Source organism: Euprymna scolopes, chromosome 32 (assembly GCF_053919585.1).
Source record: "Euprymna scolopes isolate OS-2025 chromosome 32, ASM5391958v1, whole genome shotgun sequence".
Lineage (NCBI taxonomy): Eukaryota > Metazoa > Mollusca > Cephalopoda > Sepiida > Sepiolidae > Euprymna > Euprymna scolopes.
The window spans coordinates 9,043,019-9,060,703 of NC_136513.1; the positions used below are offsets into that span (position 1 = coordinate 9,043,019).

Genomic DNA, 17,685 nt, shown 5'->3' on the forward strand with positions numbered 1-17,685 from the left:
GAAACTCGTTTCTTATCGTTGAGCACTTTCATTTGAATTAAGTCGGTCAATTTAGCTCTTATGCATAGATCATCGTATAACGAATAGATCACTTTGTAACTGACGTAAAGAACATTTAAAAATTAAAATGTTTAAATTCAACGTTATTTCACGCGGTTAATGGTGGCCGAATGGATACGGTCTTCGCTAATCGAGCCAGAGATAGCTCGTGTTGCCGAGTTCGAATCTGTCGACCGGTGTTAATCGTGATCCCTTCCACTGAAGATTACCGAAAGGATGAAACACTAGTGTCTGTAGGTATTTAATTATTATAGTAAAAAAAAATAATTATACTCCTATATATAAACATTTTTTGTGTATGGATATTCATATTTAAAACTCTTTTTTTTGTATTTATTGAAAGAGGAAATACAAATTTATATATATATATATTGCATTCATCTGCAAAAGATCTTGCTAATTTGTATATTCTTTTAAACATTCATTTTTATTAATTCCCGTTTAGTTTTTTCGGTTTTCTTATGGGTATTATGATTATCTTTAGTTAACTTTTACGTGCAATTATATTAATGCAGGTATTCTACATTATTTATACTTTCGCAATATTTGCATAAAAAGTTTATAGTAAAGACAAACTTCTTTTATATATATTTATGTATGCGTGTATATATATATATATATATATATATATATATATATATATATATATATATATATATATATATATATATATTTTTAAATTTTACCTGCCAAACCCCTATGTCAGTTTTTGGTCTACAGACATGAAACGTAATATATAGGGCATTCGAAACTACGTGAAACTTTATACTTGGGTTTTAGCCGGGGAAAATCGGTGCAAAATTGTGAAAATTAAAAAATGGAATTTGCAATGTGAAGGTCGAACGACAGCATTACGAATATGCATGCTTAACGTAATAGCTATTGGTTTATGTTTTAATTGTTAGCCTTGCAGCAAACATGTCTTCATAGCTTCATAGCTCAGGCATTAACATCAAAAGAAAAAGAAAATAGTAAGCTAGATGTTTTGGTTTCGATTCTCGGCGGTGGCTTTTTTTTCTTTAAAACTAAACTTTTTAAATCATTAATATATATTGGGTCCAATATACTATAATAATAAATACGAAATCTGCATCAAAATATCTTATTTAAGCGTATTTTACGACCGGGCAATGCCGGGTGGCCTGCTAGTATATATATATATATATATATATATATAGGTGTAGCTCCTGACATATGAAGCATTTTTCAGTGAATTTACGTCTATGTCGCCTCACTGTCTGCTCATTTCAGTCGGACTTGTTTGCGGTAAGGATTACAACTGCCTATAGTTCACAGCGATATTTCGCCAGCACCCAGACATGCTTCAAAATTTCTTCCACCTCCATGTTTTCGATAGTCAATCGTTACAGCTTCATACAAATGCTGTCAGGAAAACCACTCATGAAATCCAGTTTAACATTCTTCTCAAGGCTGCGTCCTATATATCCAGCGAATCTTGTTAGTCGCCTTATTTCTGCCGTGTACATGTCTACCTATTATCCAGTTCCTGTAACTCTTCTGAGCTTATTATAGGCATCATATCATTATCATAGGCAACCTACCGAAAATACTATCTTTAATCTTTTAATCTCAATACTCTTGGCATCGATCTGGTCCTTCTCTCCCATTTCCAAATAGACCGCTAACACATTCCCCTCAAAATCCATCGTAATCAATGTTCCTACCTTTGCCTTTGCAGCTCGTTTCAGCTTATGCTACACAACCACATCGCCTTCCCCATTAAACGACCCCAGGATGTTACTGCTTAATCTTACTCGTTCGTCCATTTTTTCCGTTTCGTCGAAACAGATTGTGGTTAAATAACCAATTGTTAACTATTCTATACTTCCTCAAATAGGTTGTTAACTATTCTGCACTTTCAACCAACAATTTCTGGGGGTAAATTTGACACACTGCCCTCAAAGCTCGCCACTCCAACATCCGACACACTGTTGTCAAAATTTGTTACTCCAAAATTCCACACACTACTATGAAAACTCGCTACTCTATAAAATAGTCCCTTCTGATATTTATGTAATGTGTTCCATTTTTTTTTTTTTATAATTGAAAATTTAACAACGTATTTTAAAAAATTGTTTTTACTGAAGACTTAGAAAATAATCAAATGAATTTGACTGTTTTTGACTCTGGTTTTATTTTTGATAAAATATGTTCTAATAAAAGTATATTTAAAAAAAACATTAAACTTTGAATGAGAAAAAGAAATGAAAAAAAACACACACATACATATATATAATTAAAACGATTAAATGAGAATTATTCATTTGTATCTACGGACACTGGTGTTTCGGGCTTACGCAATAATCAGTGTAGGATAACAGTTCCCACCGGTCATGAGATTCGAACCTAGGCACGAAGCTACCTGTTGTTCAATTTACCGAGCCTCTACCTCATGGCCACCAAACAAGTGCCACGGGAATGAAGGGAATTAAAACTATTAAATGCCGAATTCGGGCGAGTACAATCATAATCTACAGTGTTCGCACTATTGTCATATTTTTTTTATTTTGTTTTTCAGATATTTTCTGGAACTGTTTATTTCTTGAAACTTTACAGATCCTTTAAGCATGATAATAGTGGAACAGTAAGTAATTAATAATTAATACATTCTTGTATATATATATATATATATATATATATATATATATATATATATATATATATATATATATATATATATATATATATATATATATATAAAGTGTGCGTGTCTGTGTGAGTTCGTTCCCTAAGGATTACGAAACAGCTGTGTCAATTGTTTGGAGATTTCACACAAATATACATTATGTGTTTGGAATTGTGCTTAGATAAGTTTTGCATCGGAATGCCTCCGATAAGTATCGATGATCGATAATAAAAAGAATCCGATTAAAAAAGAACACTTCGATTTTGACCTAAACTAGCACCCTTATACATATAAGTGCATAAGAGAAGTTTATTGCCTTACAAGCACAAGGGCCGGCGTACAAAATCAACAACAAGTTCAAGGGCACGTCCAAAATGAATGTTTTTGCTTAGAGCACAATTGAATCATGCAATTTGACGTTTGCAGTTTAAACTTTAATTCAAGCCATTATATAAAGAACATTTCATAAAATCAACAGTAAGTTCTCTTCAGTGCGATGTAGACTACAATGTACTAAGTTACTGCGAGGCAGATATTTGAAGCTTTTTCTTGGCATACCACAATGGATTTGATTGTAAAAACAAAAACAAAAGTGGGCGATTTCACAGATTCCAATAACAAGAAAAGAATTGAACTGTGCAACGTTTATGATCCTTATTCAAGTTCGGGCAACATTGGGTTTCCTTGCTAGTCTATTTATAATGGCTGTTTGTATGTATGTCTGTATTTTGAATTTTGGTAAACGGATATCTCATCTTCTTTTGCAAATGGAAAATATTGCATTAATACTAAATAGAAAATATTTAGGAACATTAAAAAAAGACCAGGCTTGAGAAAATGTCTTAAAACACCGTATATATATATATATATATATATATATATATATATATATATATATATATATATATATATATATATATATATATATATATATATATATATATATATATATATATATATATATATATATATATATATATATATATATATATATATATATATATATATATATATATATATACCCATTCTCAAACACCCTCTGACAAACCTCTATATGGCTACTTTTGCATAATATTTATATAATATTATGTCGATTCCCCGATCAATCTTACGAGACAATGGACACCTCCTGTAAAAGTTGTTGCACGTAGAATTGTGAGACAAGGGTTGTGCAATCCCAACAACACCCCTCCTGAATTTTATCATATCGGAATCGGTATCGGAATCAAAAAAATCTGAGTATAATTTCCGATTCTAAAAACGATTCTTTTATTTCCTAGTTTATTTATTTATTTATTTTTGTTTAACTTTGATGCTCCTGTGACTGGCCCAAGTAAAAAAAAAAGCTTGGATGCAGTACATAAATAGAAAATCGTTTAGCGTTTCAAATTAAAAAGAAAAATTTATTTACATTTCAAAGTAGATCAGGATTGCGCCCCCCCTAAAAAAAAAACGAAATTCTATTTGTTTTAGGCGAGTTTAGAGTTGGAGTCGGTAATTGTATCGGAATCGGGAATAGAGAAAAGAATCGATAATTATATCCGAATCGCGAAAAATATTATAATCGTCCCAACACTAATATATATAATATGTCTCTTTGTATTATTTGGATTCATCGGACTACTGTTCTCATCTTGAGTGTGATTTTCACAATGTTTCAGTCGATGTAACTTCCGACCTTCTTTGTAATATATACACATAATAAGTAAAAACAATAATATATATATACAGTAGAACCCTGGAACACGACATTAAAAATTAGTAACAAAATACAGTAAAGTATATAATACACATGTATATAATCAAATAACATTATGAATAATATTGTAAAGAGTATCATGGGGCAGGAAAAACCATCGTAGCCTGACAAAACCGTATACTGGGGTTTACTGTATAGATATACAGTAATATACGGTAATAATTAGTATTTTTTTTTATTACATTTTCACCCCAAACAAGGCACATTGCCACTTTCATGTAGGGGGCTACAATCATGGACATAAGCTACAGGGGTACTATGTAGGGAGTTGGGCAGCAAGATGTCGGTTCATATTACACTTGAACTTCTGCATGTCAGTACAGTTGGGGAAGCAGGGACCCGGAAGGGAATTCCAAGGTCTAGCGGTTCCGGGGAAGAAACTACTGGAGTAGAAGGCTCTCTTACATCTAAGGATTTCTACTGTGAAGAGGTGGGATTTAGCTGCTTGTCGGGGGTATTTACGTCGAAGGTGTACAAGTGCTTGCAGTTCATCAGAGCATTCACTGTTAAAGTACTTTTAGAACAGGCAGGGGGATGCAACATTTTGTCGATGGGACAGAGGATGAATCTTAGATGACAGTTCAGGACTCTCTTTTGGACCTTGTCTAGGAGCGAGAGACTAGTAGCAGATGCACCAACCCAAATATGACAACAAAGGCTCCTAAAATTCGTACTAGCGCAGTGTTTAGAGTACTTGGAAAAATCAATTGTAAAAAGTGATATTCTCCTGAAAGAGTGAAGGTTCCATCTTCAGTATGGGCGACCGGAAAATACAATTACGAATTACTTAGGACCTCTATGCAGTCATGCCTGATGGTACAAGAGCATGTTATCCTCGTGAAGTAAATAAAAGGTTCCATTTGAAATTCCGTCTAAATTCCTGAGTTCGACAGAAACATACCCGAGTTCGACAAGATACACCTGAAGAAATTCAGAGGTTAGATCGACCGAAACGTGAAAATCACACTCAAGATGAGAACAGTAGTCCGAATAATTCAAATAATACGAATTACCAATCCTCATCTAAAAAATTCAGAAACGTCATGTCTCTATGGCTCTGCCTCTCTCTCTCTTTATATATATATATATATATATATATATATATATATATATATATATATATATGCGACGAACTTTAAATTGACAACTATATTTTCTTAAATCAACAACTATCGGTTTTAATGTCAACTGTTTAAATCTCAAAAATTAATATTTCGAATAAACAACATAGTGGAACGATAAAGTTGTTGCCCTAAAGAAAACAACACTACAGCTTTATTTTAAAACTTTTATTGAAAAATCAATTCAGGTTACTTAATTATGTAGTAGAACTGACATCTATTCAAGGTAGCCGACTTCAGCCTCAATCTCCGCCTCGATGCGGGTCTGGAACTGGGAGCATGCCTTTTCCACAAGCTCAGAAGCGGGAGCTCGGCGAATACTCGGCGGATGGCTGTGATTAGGCTAACTTTGTTGTACTTTTGTTGTTGTAGGAGGTCATGTTGGTGATGTTCTCGACATATGACCAACCGAAGTAGTTCAGCGGGTTCAAGTCGTAGGAGGAGAGAGGCCAGTGGGAGAAGGGTACAATGTCGTAGCACTCTTTCTGAACCAAGCCCGGATCTCTTTGAACTTGTGGGCCGGTGCTGAGTTCTGCTGCCACACCTAGGGTTTGCCAGCGGTCACTTGATTGCACCTGGGGATTGCTACACTCTTCATCACATCCGGGTACACTTTGGTGTGGACTTTCAAGCTGACTTCAAAGATGTGAGGTGGCATGATGTGATCCTCGCTTGAAACTACATCAAAGACTATAACTGTGGCCGTAAACTTCGTTGAGCTGTACCCTCAAGTGTTGAACCGGTTGGATTTGCATTTTGAGGGTGCCAGCAATGGCCTTGTTTCATAACTTGGATCGGTAAAGAGCACAAGTTTTACAGCGGCGCATCACTGATCTTGCTCGTTGAACATTGTGTCACTTTCATAAATGACAGAGGACTCCTATCGCTTTCGGGATTTGTACACAACTGGTCAATTAGTAGATAATCTGAAACAGAAAAAGAAAACCAGTTTTCATTAAACAGAAATGGAATCATGTCGTCTTTTGTAGGGCGACAATTTTTCATCTTTTATATTATTCCTAATATATAAAAAATATTTTGTATAATAAAAATATACTTTTGTGATTTATTTTAATTTAAAGTTCGCCGCCTCTAAAAACACCATATATATATATATATATATATATATATATATATATATATATATATATATATATGTGTATATATATATATAGCATTCAAACACGGTAGTGTTTGAATATGTGGCAGTTTTAGTCATTTAAAACTGTTAAAGCTTCACCGTTCACTCATTTTTCGACCAAATTTCAAATAATTATTACAGTTTATAGATCACCTTCTCAGCTAATTTTCATTTTCGTCCAGCAAAGCAAAAGTTATGATGAATTTTCAGGTGTTCAAAATCGTAAAAATATGTAAGGAGGTGTGCGACATCTTTTGTGACTGATTTCCATTGAACTACGTCGTTTCAGCGACTACTGTTGCTACTAATTCACTGCTGTCGCGGAAAGAGAAGTAACAAGTAAAACATAGAGAATGAAAGCATGAAATGGAGATGATTGGTGGGATGTTATTGAAAGCAGACGATTGTCGTACATTGTTATTACATACGTGTTTATGGGGGCAAAAAAATAAGACTGAAATTAAACAAAGAACAAGTGGATTTATTGGAAGCCTGGGAAAATCATGAATTCTAATAGAAAAATGCAAGCATGAAAAGTAATATGGTGAAGCTTAAACATGGAAAAGTAAAGGACTAGTTGTTAAAACTGGAAAAGAAAAGGACAAGATATTCTAGTAAAAAATTGAATAAATTTATAACTTATAATATTACAGCATTAGGATTTTTTTTAAAATTCAATTTATAACATTATGTAATCATTTCTTAATGCTACAATATTTTAAGTTATAAATTTATTATATTTTTTACTAGAATATCTTGTATATTTCTATTGTAATATATATATATATATATATATATATATATATATATAAAATAGAGTAGCGTAGTAATCGTTTGCGGACAGTTCTAGGAAAGAAACTTTGTTTATGGAATCCACGTTTAGGTTTAGGTACGAGTGGGAGAATTTATTGATAGTGTTTTTGACTAGACGAGTGTTTTTTTGTGAAAGATTGGCAAGGGGGTACCATAGGTTGGAGCTCAGTCGAACTCTTGTCATGAAAATAACGATAGAGCAGAATTAAGTCCGCACCGTCCCTTCTGTGCGGAAGAGGTTGCAAAGAAGAGAAAAGGGCATCATCTATTAGATTACGAAGTCACAGAATCTGAATAAAATAAATAAAATAAATAAAATAAATTTACCCAGAATCCCAATGCCGATTTCGAGCAAGCCGGGGAGCGATCGACATAATCTTTTCCCTTTGCTAGGTTGCGGAAAAAGCGAGAGTATTTTTAAGTTCCAATTTCGCATAAGTGGTAGTTTCTTCAACTATAAAAGCTAAAATTAAGGTTCGATCGTGTGTGATTCGCGATCTCCTATTCGTTATTCGTTGCAATATCTTTTGAAGAAGTTCAGAAACTGATGAATCATTTCACAATGGCTTGGAAGGCTTTTGGGTTTACAATCAGCATAAAAAAAAAAACTGAAGTTGTGCATCAATTTCCTTCTACACTAAAGCAGGTAAAAGGCGCCAAGTAAACTCTTCATGTTCACCAATTTTCAACTGTTCCAATAACAATGGGTGGCAATAACTATATGTAAAATCGTTCAGATAGAGGGGACCCCAATAAAATGTATACACTCTTTAAATTATCTCAACTTGCTACATTAATACGCTATGCTACGTTCCCAAGAGATATTTAGGAGTAAAGAATGGCACTTCCAGCAGGTGGGAGCACTTCCCCACTATCATCATGACGTAAGAGCATATCTTGATATTCACCTGCGAAACAGATAGTTAGGACGAAGAGGAAGCATTGAGTACTGTCCATGCTTACCGGATTTGACCCCCCCCCACCTCTGGATTTTTCTCTTTTTTAGAGCGGAGGTGAAGGGCATGTTAAACACAGGGTTCACACTAGAAAACGAGCTGCAATGAATAAGTTGAAAGCAACCATTGAAAGAAGATGTGTCAAAAATACCAATTAAACTGATTAGAAACGTCTTCGATTCAATCGTTGAACGTTATCAGCTGTTCATGGATCACAATGGCCAAAAATTTGAACACTTTCGGTAATTAGCTGGTTTCTATATTTGTTCACAGTATTTTGATGTATGAAACTTTTCTTTCTTATAATAAATGTTGGTTTTATTGCATAGTGTATACATATTGTTGGGACATCCTATATTTGCGGAGCGCACCGCTGGATGATTAAATTATCAACCGGATAGCCAAGGCATCTAATCACTTTGGGAAATTAGAATTATTTTTTAACTTCAAGGACATTTCTTTTCTCCTCTTCTATTTCGCGTATCACCCTCCCTTCCCAAATAAAAAACCCTAGGATCTTTACCTCACCTTACTAACAGTAATACGTGTATTTCGGCCTTCTGCTATAGTAAGTAGGCAAAATTCTTTTATAGTTTTATACCCTTAAACTAGACTACTTCCGTATTTTCTCTCTTTTTGCGCACTGAATTTCAATGCTTGCAAAACTGTTTATTTAAAGTCATGAATGTCAAAATCGTAGCATAAAAATTTGGTACAGTCAAGTAAAATTCATTTGTTTTCAGTCGTAAGAAACCTTGGTAAATTTTTACGACGTGCCCTAGCATATTATAAATACCCGAACCTCCCCATACTAAGAACGGCTTTCGGAATAAACATCCCAAACCTCGAAAGCCGTTCTTAACATGGGGAGATTGGGGTTGTTTATTCCGAAAGCAGTTCTTAACATGGGGTTGTTTGGGATATTTATACTACGCTAGGGCCGGTCGTCAACAAATACCGAAACTTATTCGAAACCGTTTCTAAATTGAGTGTCTTTGCACATTTTGCATGAGAATTACTGTTTAACGGCAAGAACATTCCATATCGCGTTTTTTTTCGCATATCATTCCTCACAAGAAAACAATTCTAGCATTTTTACCTCCTCTACAGACAGTAATACACATATTAGCATCTGCTAAGGTAGGTAGTCAAAGTTCCTAAAACTTTATGCTTCTAAACTAGGCAAATTTTACTCCCTCTCAAAGCTTTCCCCTTTTAGACTACGTGACCCCATGAGAGGGGGCCTATCTCTGTAATTCTTTTTCAATATAGTTTTTATGGAATTATACTAAGTACAATACTTATGATGCATTTTCAACAGTTCAGAAACTTTCGCTTCCCCTGTTTTGTCCCTGAGTCTTAATCTTCAACGAATGAGAGAAGTTTCTGACAGGAGTGGAGAAACGCTGTGTACTCAGTCGGTAATTCGGTTAGGACAGTGGTTAGAGATGACTAAATTCTTTCCATTCTGTTCTTGTAGACATGCCAGTGGTAAAAGTGCTGGAGATAAACGTTTTCCTGGGCTGACCTTATCCACCTGATAGTCAAGGATACAAAACCAGAGCTGCTGCTGTGACATTTGAGGAATGGAGTCTGTACCATGCAGTAGTTGCGGGTGAAGCCTCTCGATGACATATTAGTGGGAACAGGTTTTCTTTTTTATTGGTCTACAAATGTGTTCCTTCTTCACTTTCTTCTTCGTTCCTAATCTCTCTCCCTCGCCCCCCCCTCAGCTCTTCTCTAAATAACTCTGCTGACCCTTTTCCACATACCCCTCAACTTAACCATGAAAAATTCAAACAAAATACTCGTTTTGCTGAAAACACTATCAATAATTTCCCCCACTCTTTATCTGTTCCTAAACCTAAATGTAGGTTCGATGAACAAACCTTCTTTTGTTAGAACTGCACACCTGTGGAACTCACTTCCGTTTACCTGCTTTCTAGCTGACTACAATATCGCCGTCTTCAAGTCCAATGTGAATAAATTGTTGATTAGCCGTTCTTAAGTAATCCAATTTTATCAAATTTGCACTTCTAAAGATTACTATGATATTGTCCTTTTGACATCTGTACCCAATTTAACCCTTATCTTCGAGTGGCTTCTGGGCCTTGATAAATGGGGATTCCCTTGTAAAGAAAAAGAATGAGAAAACTTAGAATTACAACTTCCAACGTAGATCTCCACTACAAGACATTTTTCTCTAACATCAGGGATCTACGAACAAACTTACCAGAGGTTGAAATCCAATTACGGGAGACTAAACTTGACCTGTTGTTCTTGCGGGAAACTGGCATTAACTCAACTATTTCCTTAACTGATTTCTCCACCAAATGCTATTCTACTTCACATTCACACCCGACCCTCAAGATCGACATGAACATGGAATATGTACCTACATTAGGAGTGGGTTCCCCTTTGGCAGGGACATCTTTAAAGAAGACCCCAATCATCCCCACATGCACTTTAGAGTAGCATTTATCCTGAAAACCATTTATATTCCTCTCTTCCGCTTCCCCACAAAGATGGAGTAGGTATCTTTAAGAGTATCGCTAAGCAAAGTGATCATACCGCTCGTACCTCAGAACATATTCACGTCTGTGGAGATTTCAATGTTCACAATGTTGAATGGCTATCCACTCAAAACAAATGACAAAGGGATATTTTGTCATTATTCCTGTCTTGCTTATGACCTAACACAGATTGTTAACGAGCTCACTCGGGCACCTGATACTGATGGACAATTTGAAAGTCTTTTAGATTTTTTCTGACAATATGCCCTGAACTGTCCTCATCCACAGTCTTGTCTCCACTAGGATCCTCTGATCAATCGGTTGTCTCAGTAGAGATAAAAACAAAGCATAACAAAACCGCAAATATATCTCTCTATCGATCAGTTTATCGTTGATCGATGGTCGATTGGAATGGATTTTGAACGTCATATTGAAACTATCCCCACGCCCCATGTTAAAAAAAAAATTGCTTCTGCCATAGCATCTAAGTTAATTGCTTGGTTAACCGTCGGCATAAGCAGCTACATACCCCATCAAAATTCCAACATTAAACCCGAACATGTTACAAACTCGAGTGTGCTACAGCCATTGCACATAGAAAGCACTACTTCAATTGCTTTAAACGTAATAGATGTTTTGAAACTAAAACCATCTTTAAAATTGCCAGCAATCACTGAAAAGAATTATAGAAAGCGCGAAAGAGTCATATGCTCAGCCTATCAAGCCCTAAGTAGAAAAGAAGTTTGGTTCCCATGAGTTTTGGCGAATAACAAACAAGGTCATGAATAGATGCGTGTCCCCCATTCCGACCATTATCAACGAGCCTCAGGTGATTTCGTCAACATCTAACAAAGCTAAACTTTCTGCCAAGAACATTGCATCAAACTCAACCCAATACGATCAGTGTCACCTTCATGCTAAATTTCCTCCCAAAACCAAAAATATTCTGAGGTACATTCATATATCTCTCCGAGATGTTGCCAGACTCATCAAAAACCTTGATGCCAGCAAAGAAAACTGGTACTGACAATATTCCAGTCATAGTACTCAAAAAGCTACAGCCGGGACTATTACCCATTTAATCATTGTCAAAAGGAGAAATGATTCCCAACACATTGGAAAACCTCATTAGTTTGCTCAGTATTTAAAAATACTAGAGATCGCCTTTCTGCATCTCATTACATATCAATTAGTCTTCTGTGTATCACGAGCAAGTTGCCTGGATCCGTGTTAAATAGCGAAATTGTCAACCACTTCAGCAACAATAACCTACTAAGTGACAAGCAGTATGGTTTCCGTGCTGCTATATTTACAGCTGATCTACTGTATGGTCAGTGAAACTATTGAAGGGGGTTTCTACTTTAGCATAATAGCTTTTGATATATTAAAGGCATTTAGATAGGTTTGGCATAAAAGTCAACTTCACAAGATTTACAGCATGGAATATCTATGAATGCATTCTTAATCATTGAATCTTTTCTCTCTGATAGATTTATACAAGTAATCATCGATAAGCAAAAGTCCAAAGCTCAAAGCGCCTCAATCATCCATTTTGGGTTAAACTCTTTTCCTTATCTTCATCTAAGGCAACACGGCAAAATCTGTCTGAGTTTTTATTCTCCAATCTTGTGCACATTATGCAATGGGACAAAAGGTGGTTGGTTAATTTTTAACGTATCCAAAACCAAACTCCTATCTTTTCACCACCAAAGTTCTGATGTACACTTGGTCCCAATTGATATGAATGGCTTTCGTCTCTAAGAAGTTTCCTGCTTCGACAAGTTTCTGGACCTGACTTTTGCTCCTAACCTAAAATGGAAGACTTACATCAAATCTGTTGCCAAAATTGCTGGAAAAATAGTTGCATCATTCTATCACTCCAGAATGTATCTCACCCTCGACGCAATCCTTTATTTGTACAAGAGCTAAAGACGCTCTAAAATAGAGCATTGTTGCCACATCTGGGGAGTACCACTCGGAGAATTCTCTCCTGTCCTGACAGAGTTCAAAACCGGATTCGAAACTTAGTAAGATACTGCTTATTCTCCTCCCTACAACCTCTTTACCACAGAAGAGACATTATAAACCTGTCCTTGCTCTATCATTACTTTCATGGCAAGTGCTCGCCTGAGCTTTAATTTGGGTCTCCTCTGCATAAATTTCACAAAGGCACTCGTCTAGTTACAACCACTATCAACAATTTCCTGTACTCTTTATCTGTGCAGAAATCTAAACACAAATTTCATAAACAAAGCTTCTTTCCTAGAACTTCCCTCCCGTGGAACTCTTTTTCGCTGGCCTGCTTCTCAGCTTACTACAATATGGTCGTCTTCAAGTTCAATGTAAACAAGTTTTTGTTGAGCCGTTCCTGTAGACAATTAATTTCTACTTAACTTCCATCACTAAAGATCACTGCGCTGCTCTCAGTGACCACCGTGCACTCATTAACTCTTATCCTAGAGTGGCCTTTAGTCCTTGATAAGTGGTGACTCCCTTGTAAGGAAAAAAATCTCCGTCATCGTCTGTGGAATAATAGAAGTATCAGATTAGACACAATCATTCAGATTTATAAAACTGTTGTTCTTTCAACGTTTTTCTTTGGATCTGCAACTTTCCACCAGTCACAGATAAATCAACTTATCGCATTCCGTAAACAATGCCTTCGTCCTATTTGAAGCTAAACACTTGAACATAAAGTCCGAAATTATGAACTTCTTGAAAAAGTATGATTGGGAATCTCGAAACGTTCGTAGTCACATCTTAGATGGCCTAACTACGCCATCAGAATGATTGAGGAAAGTATACCTAAAAGTTTGATGCACAGTAAACTTACAAACGATAACTAAAGGACTGGAAGACGTCGACTCCGATACAAAGGCAAACTTAAGTACCATCTTTCAGTCCTCAATATTCCAATTGGATTTTTTGATGACTTTACATTTGATAGGAACAAAAACAAATTGAGACGCACCTGCTAGGAGGAAATGAAGACTTTTGAAACAAATGGTATCGACAAACTGAAAGGTTGGTTGGTTGTTTTTGTTTTACGGCATATCAACCCTTTTCGGGTTATTTAATGCCGAATTCAAAGATTTTGAACAAAACTATTTTTTTAATAGAATATATTTGTTGTTTTCACGTCAGTTTCTATTTAACCCATAGTTGGGACCCTAACAGGTACTACCACTCCGGGTCAGAGTGGACCTGGGAGCAATGGTAATTAAAGAGTGGCTCCACATTCCCCAAAGCCCACAAGCTGGGGCCTCACCACTGGATATAGTTTAAGGTCATATCCAGGACCCTCATTGAGGGACTTTTACCCTCTGCAGGGAGGCAGTCGGCGTATTCTAATGCCCCACCGACAGGGCCAACAAACTGAAAGGAGAAGGATTAAGGACCAAAATACATGCCAAACAAATACAAATCATCTTCGATGGTCATCACTAGGGCTAGGACAACAGCATATTCTTTTTATTGTTTTGACTCTCGAGTGTGTATCTGTTGATATCTTATATGCTTTTATATAGAGTGACGTGGTTTTCGGTTGATTAACTGTGTCTAACTGTGTTGGATATATATATACTCGAGAGTCAAAACAATGATAAGAATACTCTGTTGTCATAGCCCTAGTTATCACCCATGCCCCATTTGTGGTCTTCTTTGCAGATCACCCGCTGGACTTACATGTCATCTCCGACATATACATCTGAACTGATCAGTAAACGTTAAGACACTTATACGTCGAAATCGGCGGGAGAGAGTCCATCATATATGCCAATGTTTGTGCGTGCGTGTGTGTGCGTGTTACATTAAAAAAAAGTGGCCAATAAAATTGTTTTATTATCTATTTATTTATTTTTCAGATTGAAGAATGCTATGTCGCTATCTTGCAACAACCTCTGATTCAGAATCTTGTTGTGTTTGTATTGGAATGCCAACCGACAGACCGTAATCTGCAGGTAGAAGGGTATCATGGATGGCATACTGATGTCTCTAATCCGGAAAACATAGCTGCAGCGGAATTCGGTATGATCGCTATTAACCGAAAAACAAACTCTTTCTACATGAGTCTTATCACCGAAATATTGAATGTAATAAAAATTGTGAGTTTCAGTTCGCTTGTTTATTTTATCGACTAAACAATTTAGTATAATAATAATAATAATAATAATATATATATATATATATATATATATATATATATATATCTAATATATAAAATCAAGTTAGATTCTCCGCTATTTTAAAGATTATAACAGGATTTAGAGCGATCCAATGCCGTTTTCCTGTTTATGTACGGAAAATTAAGGCACAACAAATGTACGACAAAGCATGACAACTGCTTTTGCTGATTTTTTAAAAATTTGTTTGGCATTCGTTTTCCCGCCATCTTTCTATTTAGAATTCTTTCTAGAAGTATATAGGGCACTAACGGGAATTTATGTGAAGGTTGACAACGTCCCTAAAGTGGAAAGAATTGGATTTGAAGTGGATTGGCTCCCCTCCGCCTTTCCAATCTTTCACAAAAAACACTCTTCCAGCCCAAATTACTATCAATAAATCCCCAGACTCTTTACCGTTGTCTAAACCTAAACATGGATTCCATGAACAAAGCTTTTTTCCCCCTGGAACTGCTATCCATGTTAAAGTTTGTCTCAGGGTATCTAGAAAATCTGAAAAAGATAAACAAAAAAGACATCTTACTATAGAATGCAACTATTTTAAATGGAAAGCGATCAATTTAAACGTTTCATCATCACCGATTGGCATTTAAGGTCTCCGAGATGCGGAACATAATGTCTTCACACTTCATGCAGTCCGATTCGATATTTAGGTATAACAAATTGATCCTGTATTTTTTTTGTGCGGACCTGTACGAGAATGTCAGCCTCTAAAAATGCGTGTTTTACACTTAAAAAAAAAAAAAACTTTTTCGACGATTATCATAGATTACAGACTTAAGTATCATATTAATAGAAAAGTTTTGAAAAAAACAAAATTAACGTTTTTTTTAAAAGGGGGTTCTCTTTCTTGTTATAACGCTCTCTTTCATTGCTAACTGACTTACGGTCCATTTCTTTTTGATGTGTCACGTGATTAAACCCCTTCTTAAAGGTTATTAATTTTTGTTTTCAAATTTTTTTCTGCTAATATGATACTTAAGTCTGTAATCTCATTAATCGTCAGAAAAAACTAAAAAAAAAAAAAAAAAACAATTTTAAAAGCGAAAAACACGCATTTTTCGGGGGTGGACACTTTCGTACAGGTCCGTCTTTTTTAAGACATGCAGAGAAAATGTAAAATAAAAGTGAGTCTAACATACATAAGAAACAAATATTTTCTTTTTTTTTTTTAATTGTAAATGCTTTTGTTTTTTTAATTTTTGCATGCGTTTTTTAAAATATATATTAAATGTTAACTAAAAAATTACAATAAAAGGAAATCTATAACCAAATTATTTAATTTCCCCTAATCTCGGTTGCCTGGCAATATTTACAAATTTAGAGGAAATAAATTACAGCAAACCAGTCTGTCTGAATTAAAATCGGCTGCCTCTTGTTGTTCCTGACATAAGAATTCTAGGTTGCTCTTAATTGACGTGTCTAAATATCACATGGATAGAGCGGCAGCAAGAGCTGTTATCGTGCTTTGCTGTACATTTGTCGTGCATAATTAGCATAAATTAAATAAATTTATACTATTCGGATTACTATTCACAGCTTGAGTGTTATTCTTACAACGTTTAGGCCAATGTAACGGATAATAAGCAAATGTGTAAAATAAATCGATTATATTTTTATAGATTCGGTTTCTTATTTGGTACTTAACTCAATGTTTTCTTTCTTTTTTTAGTTGTCAGATAGCTTTTGATGTTAGAATATATTTTGCAATGTTTTGGCCGACGCACTGAGTTAAGACGATCTGGAAACGTCTGAATTGAGAGAGAGAGAGAGAGAGAGAGAGAGAGAGAGAGAGAGAGAGAGAGGGGGGGTGCTTGTGCATTATAAATAAATGTCTAAAAAATAGAAAAATGTATTTTAAATAAAAATCTATTACGTTTTGACGTGTCATGCTGAAATTAATAATTTTTTTTTTTTTAAATTACAAAAATTATCGAGTAGAAGATTTACTAGTCTATTTGTTTACAAAAAACAGTTATTATAAATCCGCCATGTTCTAATGTGAAATGACAAAAGTGAAACAAAGGGAGATAAGTCAGTTTGTCATACGAAATTGGCCGCATGAGAGTAAACTGCAGAAATTGCATTATTCGATAAATTTTCTTCTTTCTTCTAATTATTTTTCTACTCGATTATTTTTCATTTTTTTTTGGGGGGGGGCGAGGATTTTTACTAATTTCGACCTGTAATTACGTAATTAACCTTTTTAGGCGATTACATATGAACATCCTGAAAAACTTTGCAGATAAAAATAAAAAATAAAACATAATTATTTAAGAAAGTAAATGTAGCAGGATCAGTTTTGAATACAAATTTAAGGTAAAATGAGTCCTTCTCTACGTTTATGGAGGATTTTTTAAACGCTGTTAAATAAAGTTTTTTTTGGTACTTGTACAGTTTAATCAAGACATTAAAAAAATGAAAATATCGAAAAAAGTTTAAATTGTACGTATCTGTTATGGAATGAAGTTCTCCGAAATAAATTTCACTCAAG

General features: G+C 35.0%; 1 protein-coding gene across 1 annotated transcript in view; it reads left to right on the forward strand.

The window, feature by feature from the left end:
* The window catches only part of LOC145256216 (uncharacterized), a 61,625-nt gene that overhangs the window by 25,729 nt on the left and 18,211 nt on the right, over nt 1–17,685 (forward strand). Inside the window, exons 3-4 of the mRNA XM_080114833.1 lie at nt 2,600–2,665; nt 14,874–15,113. Coding sequence (XP_079970959.1) covers nt 2,600–2,665; nt 14,874–15,113 — 306 coding nt within the window. The remainder of the gene's footprint in view (nt 1–2,599; nt 2,666–14,873; nt 15,114–17,685) is intronic.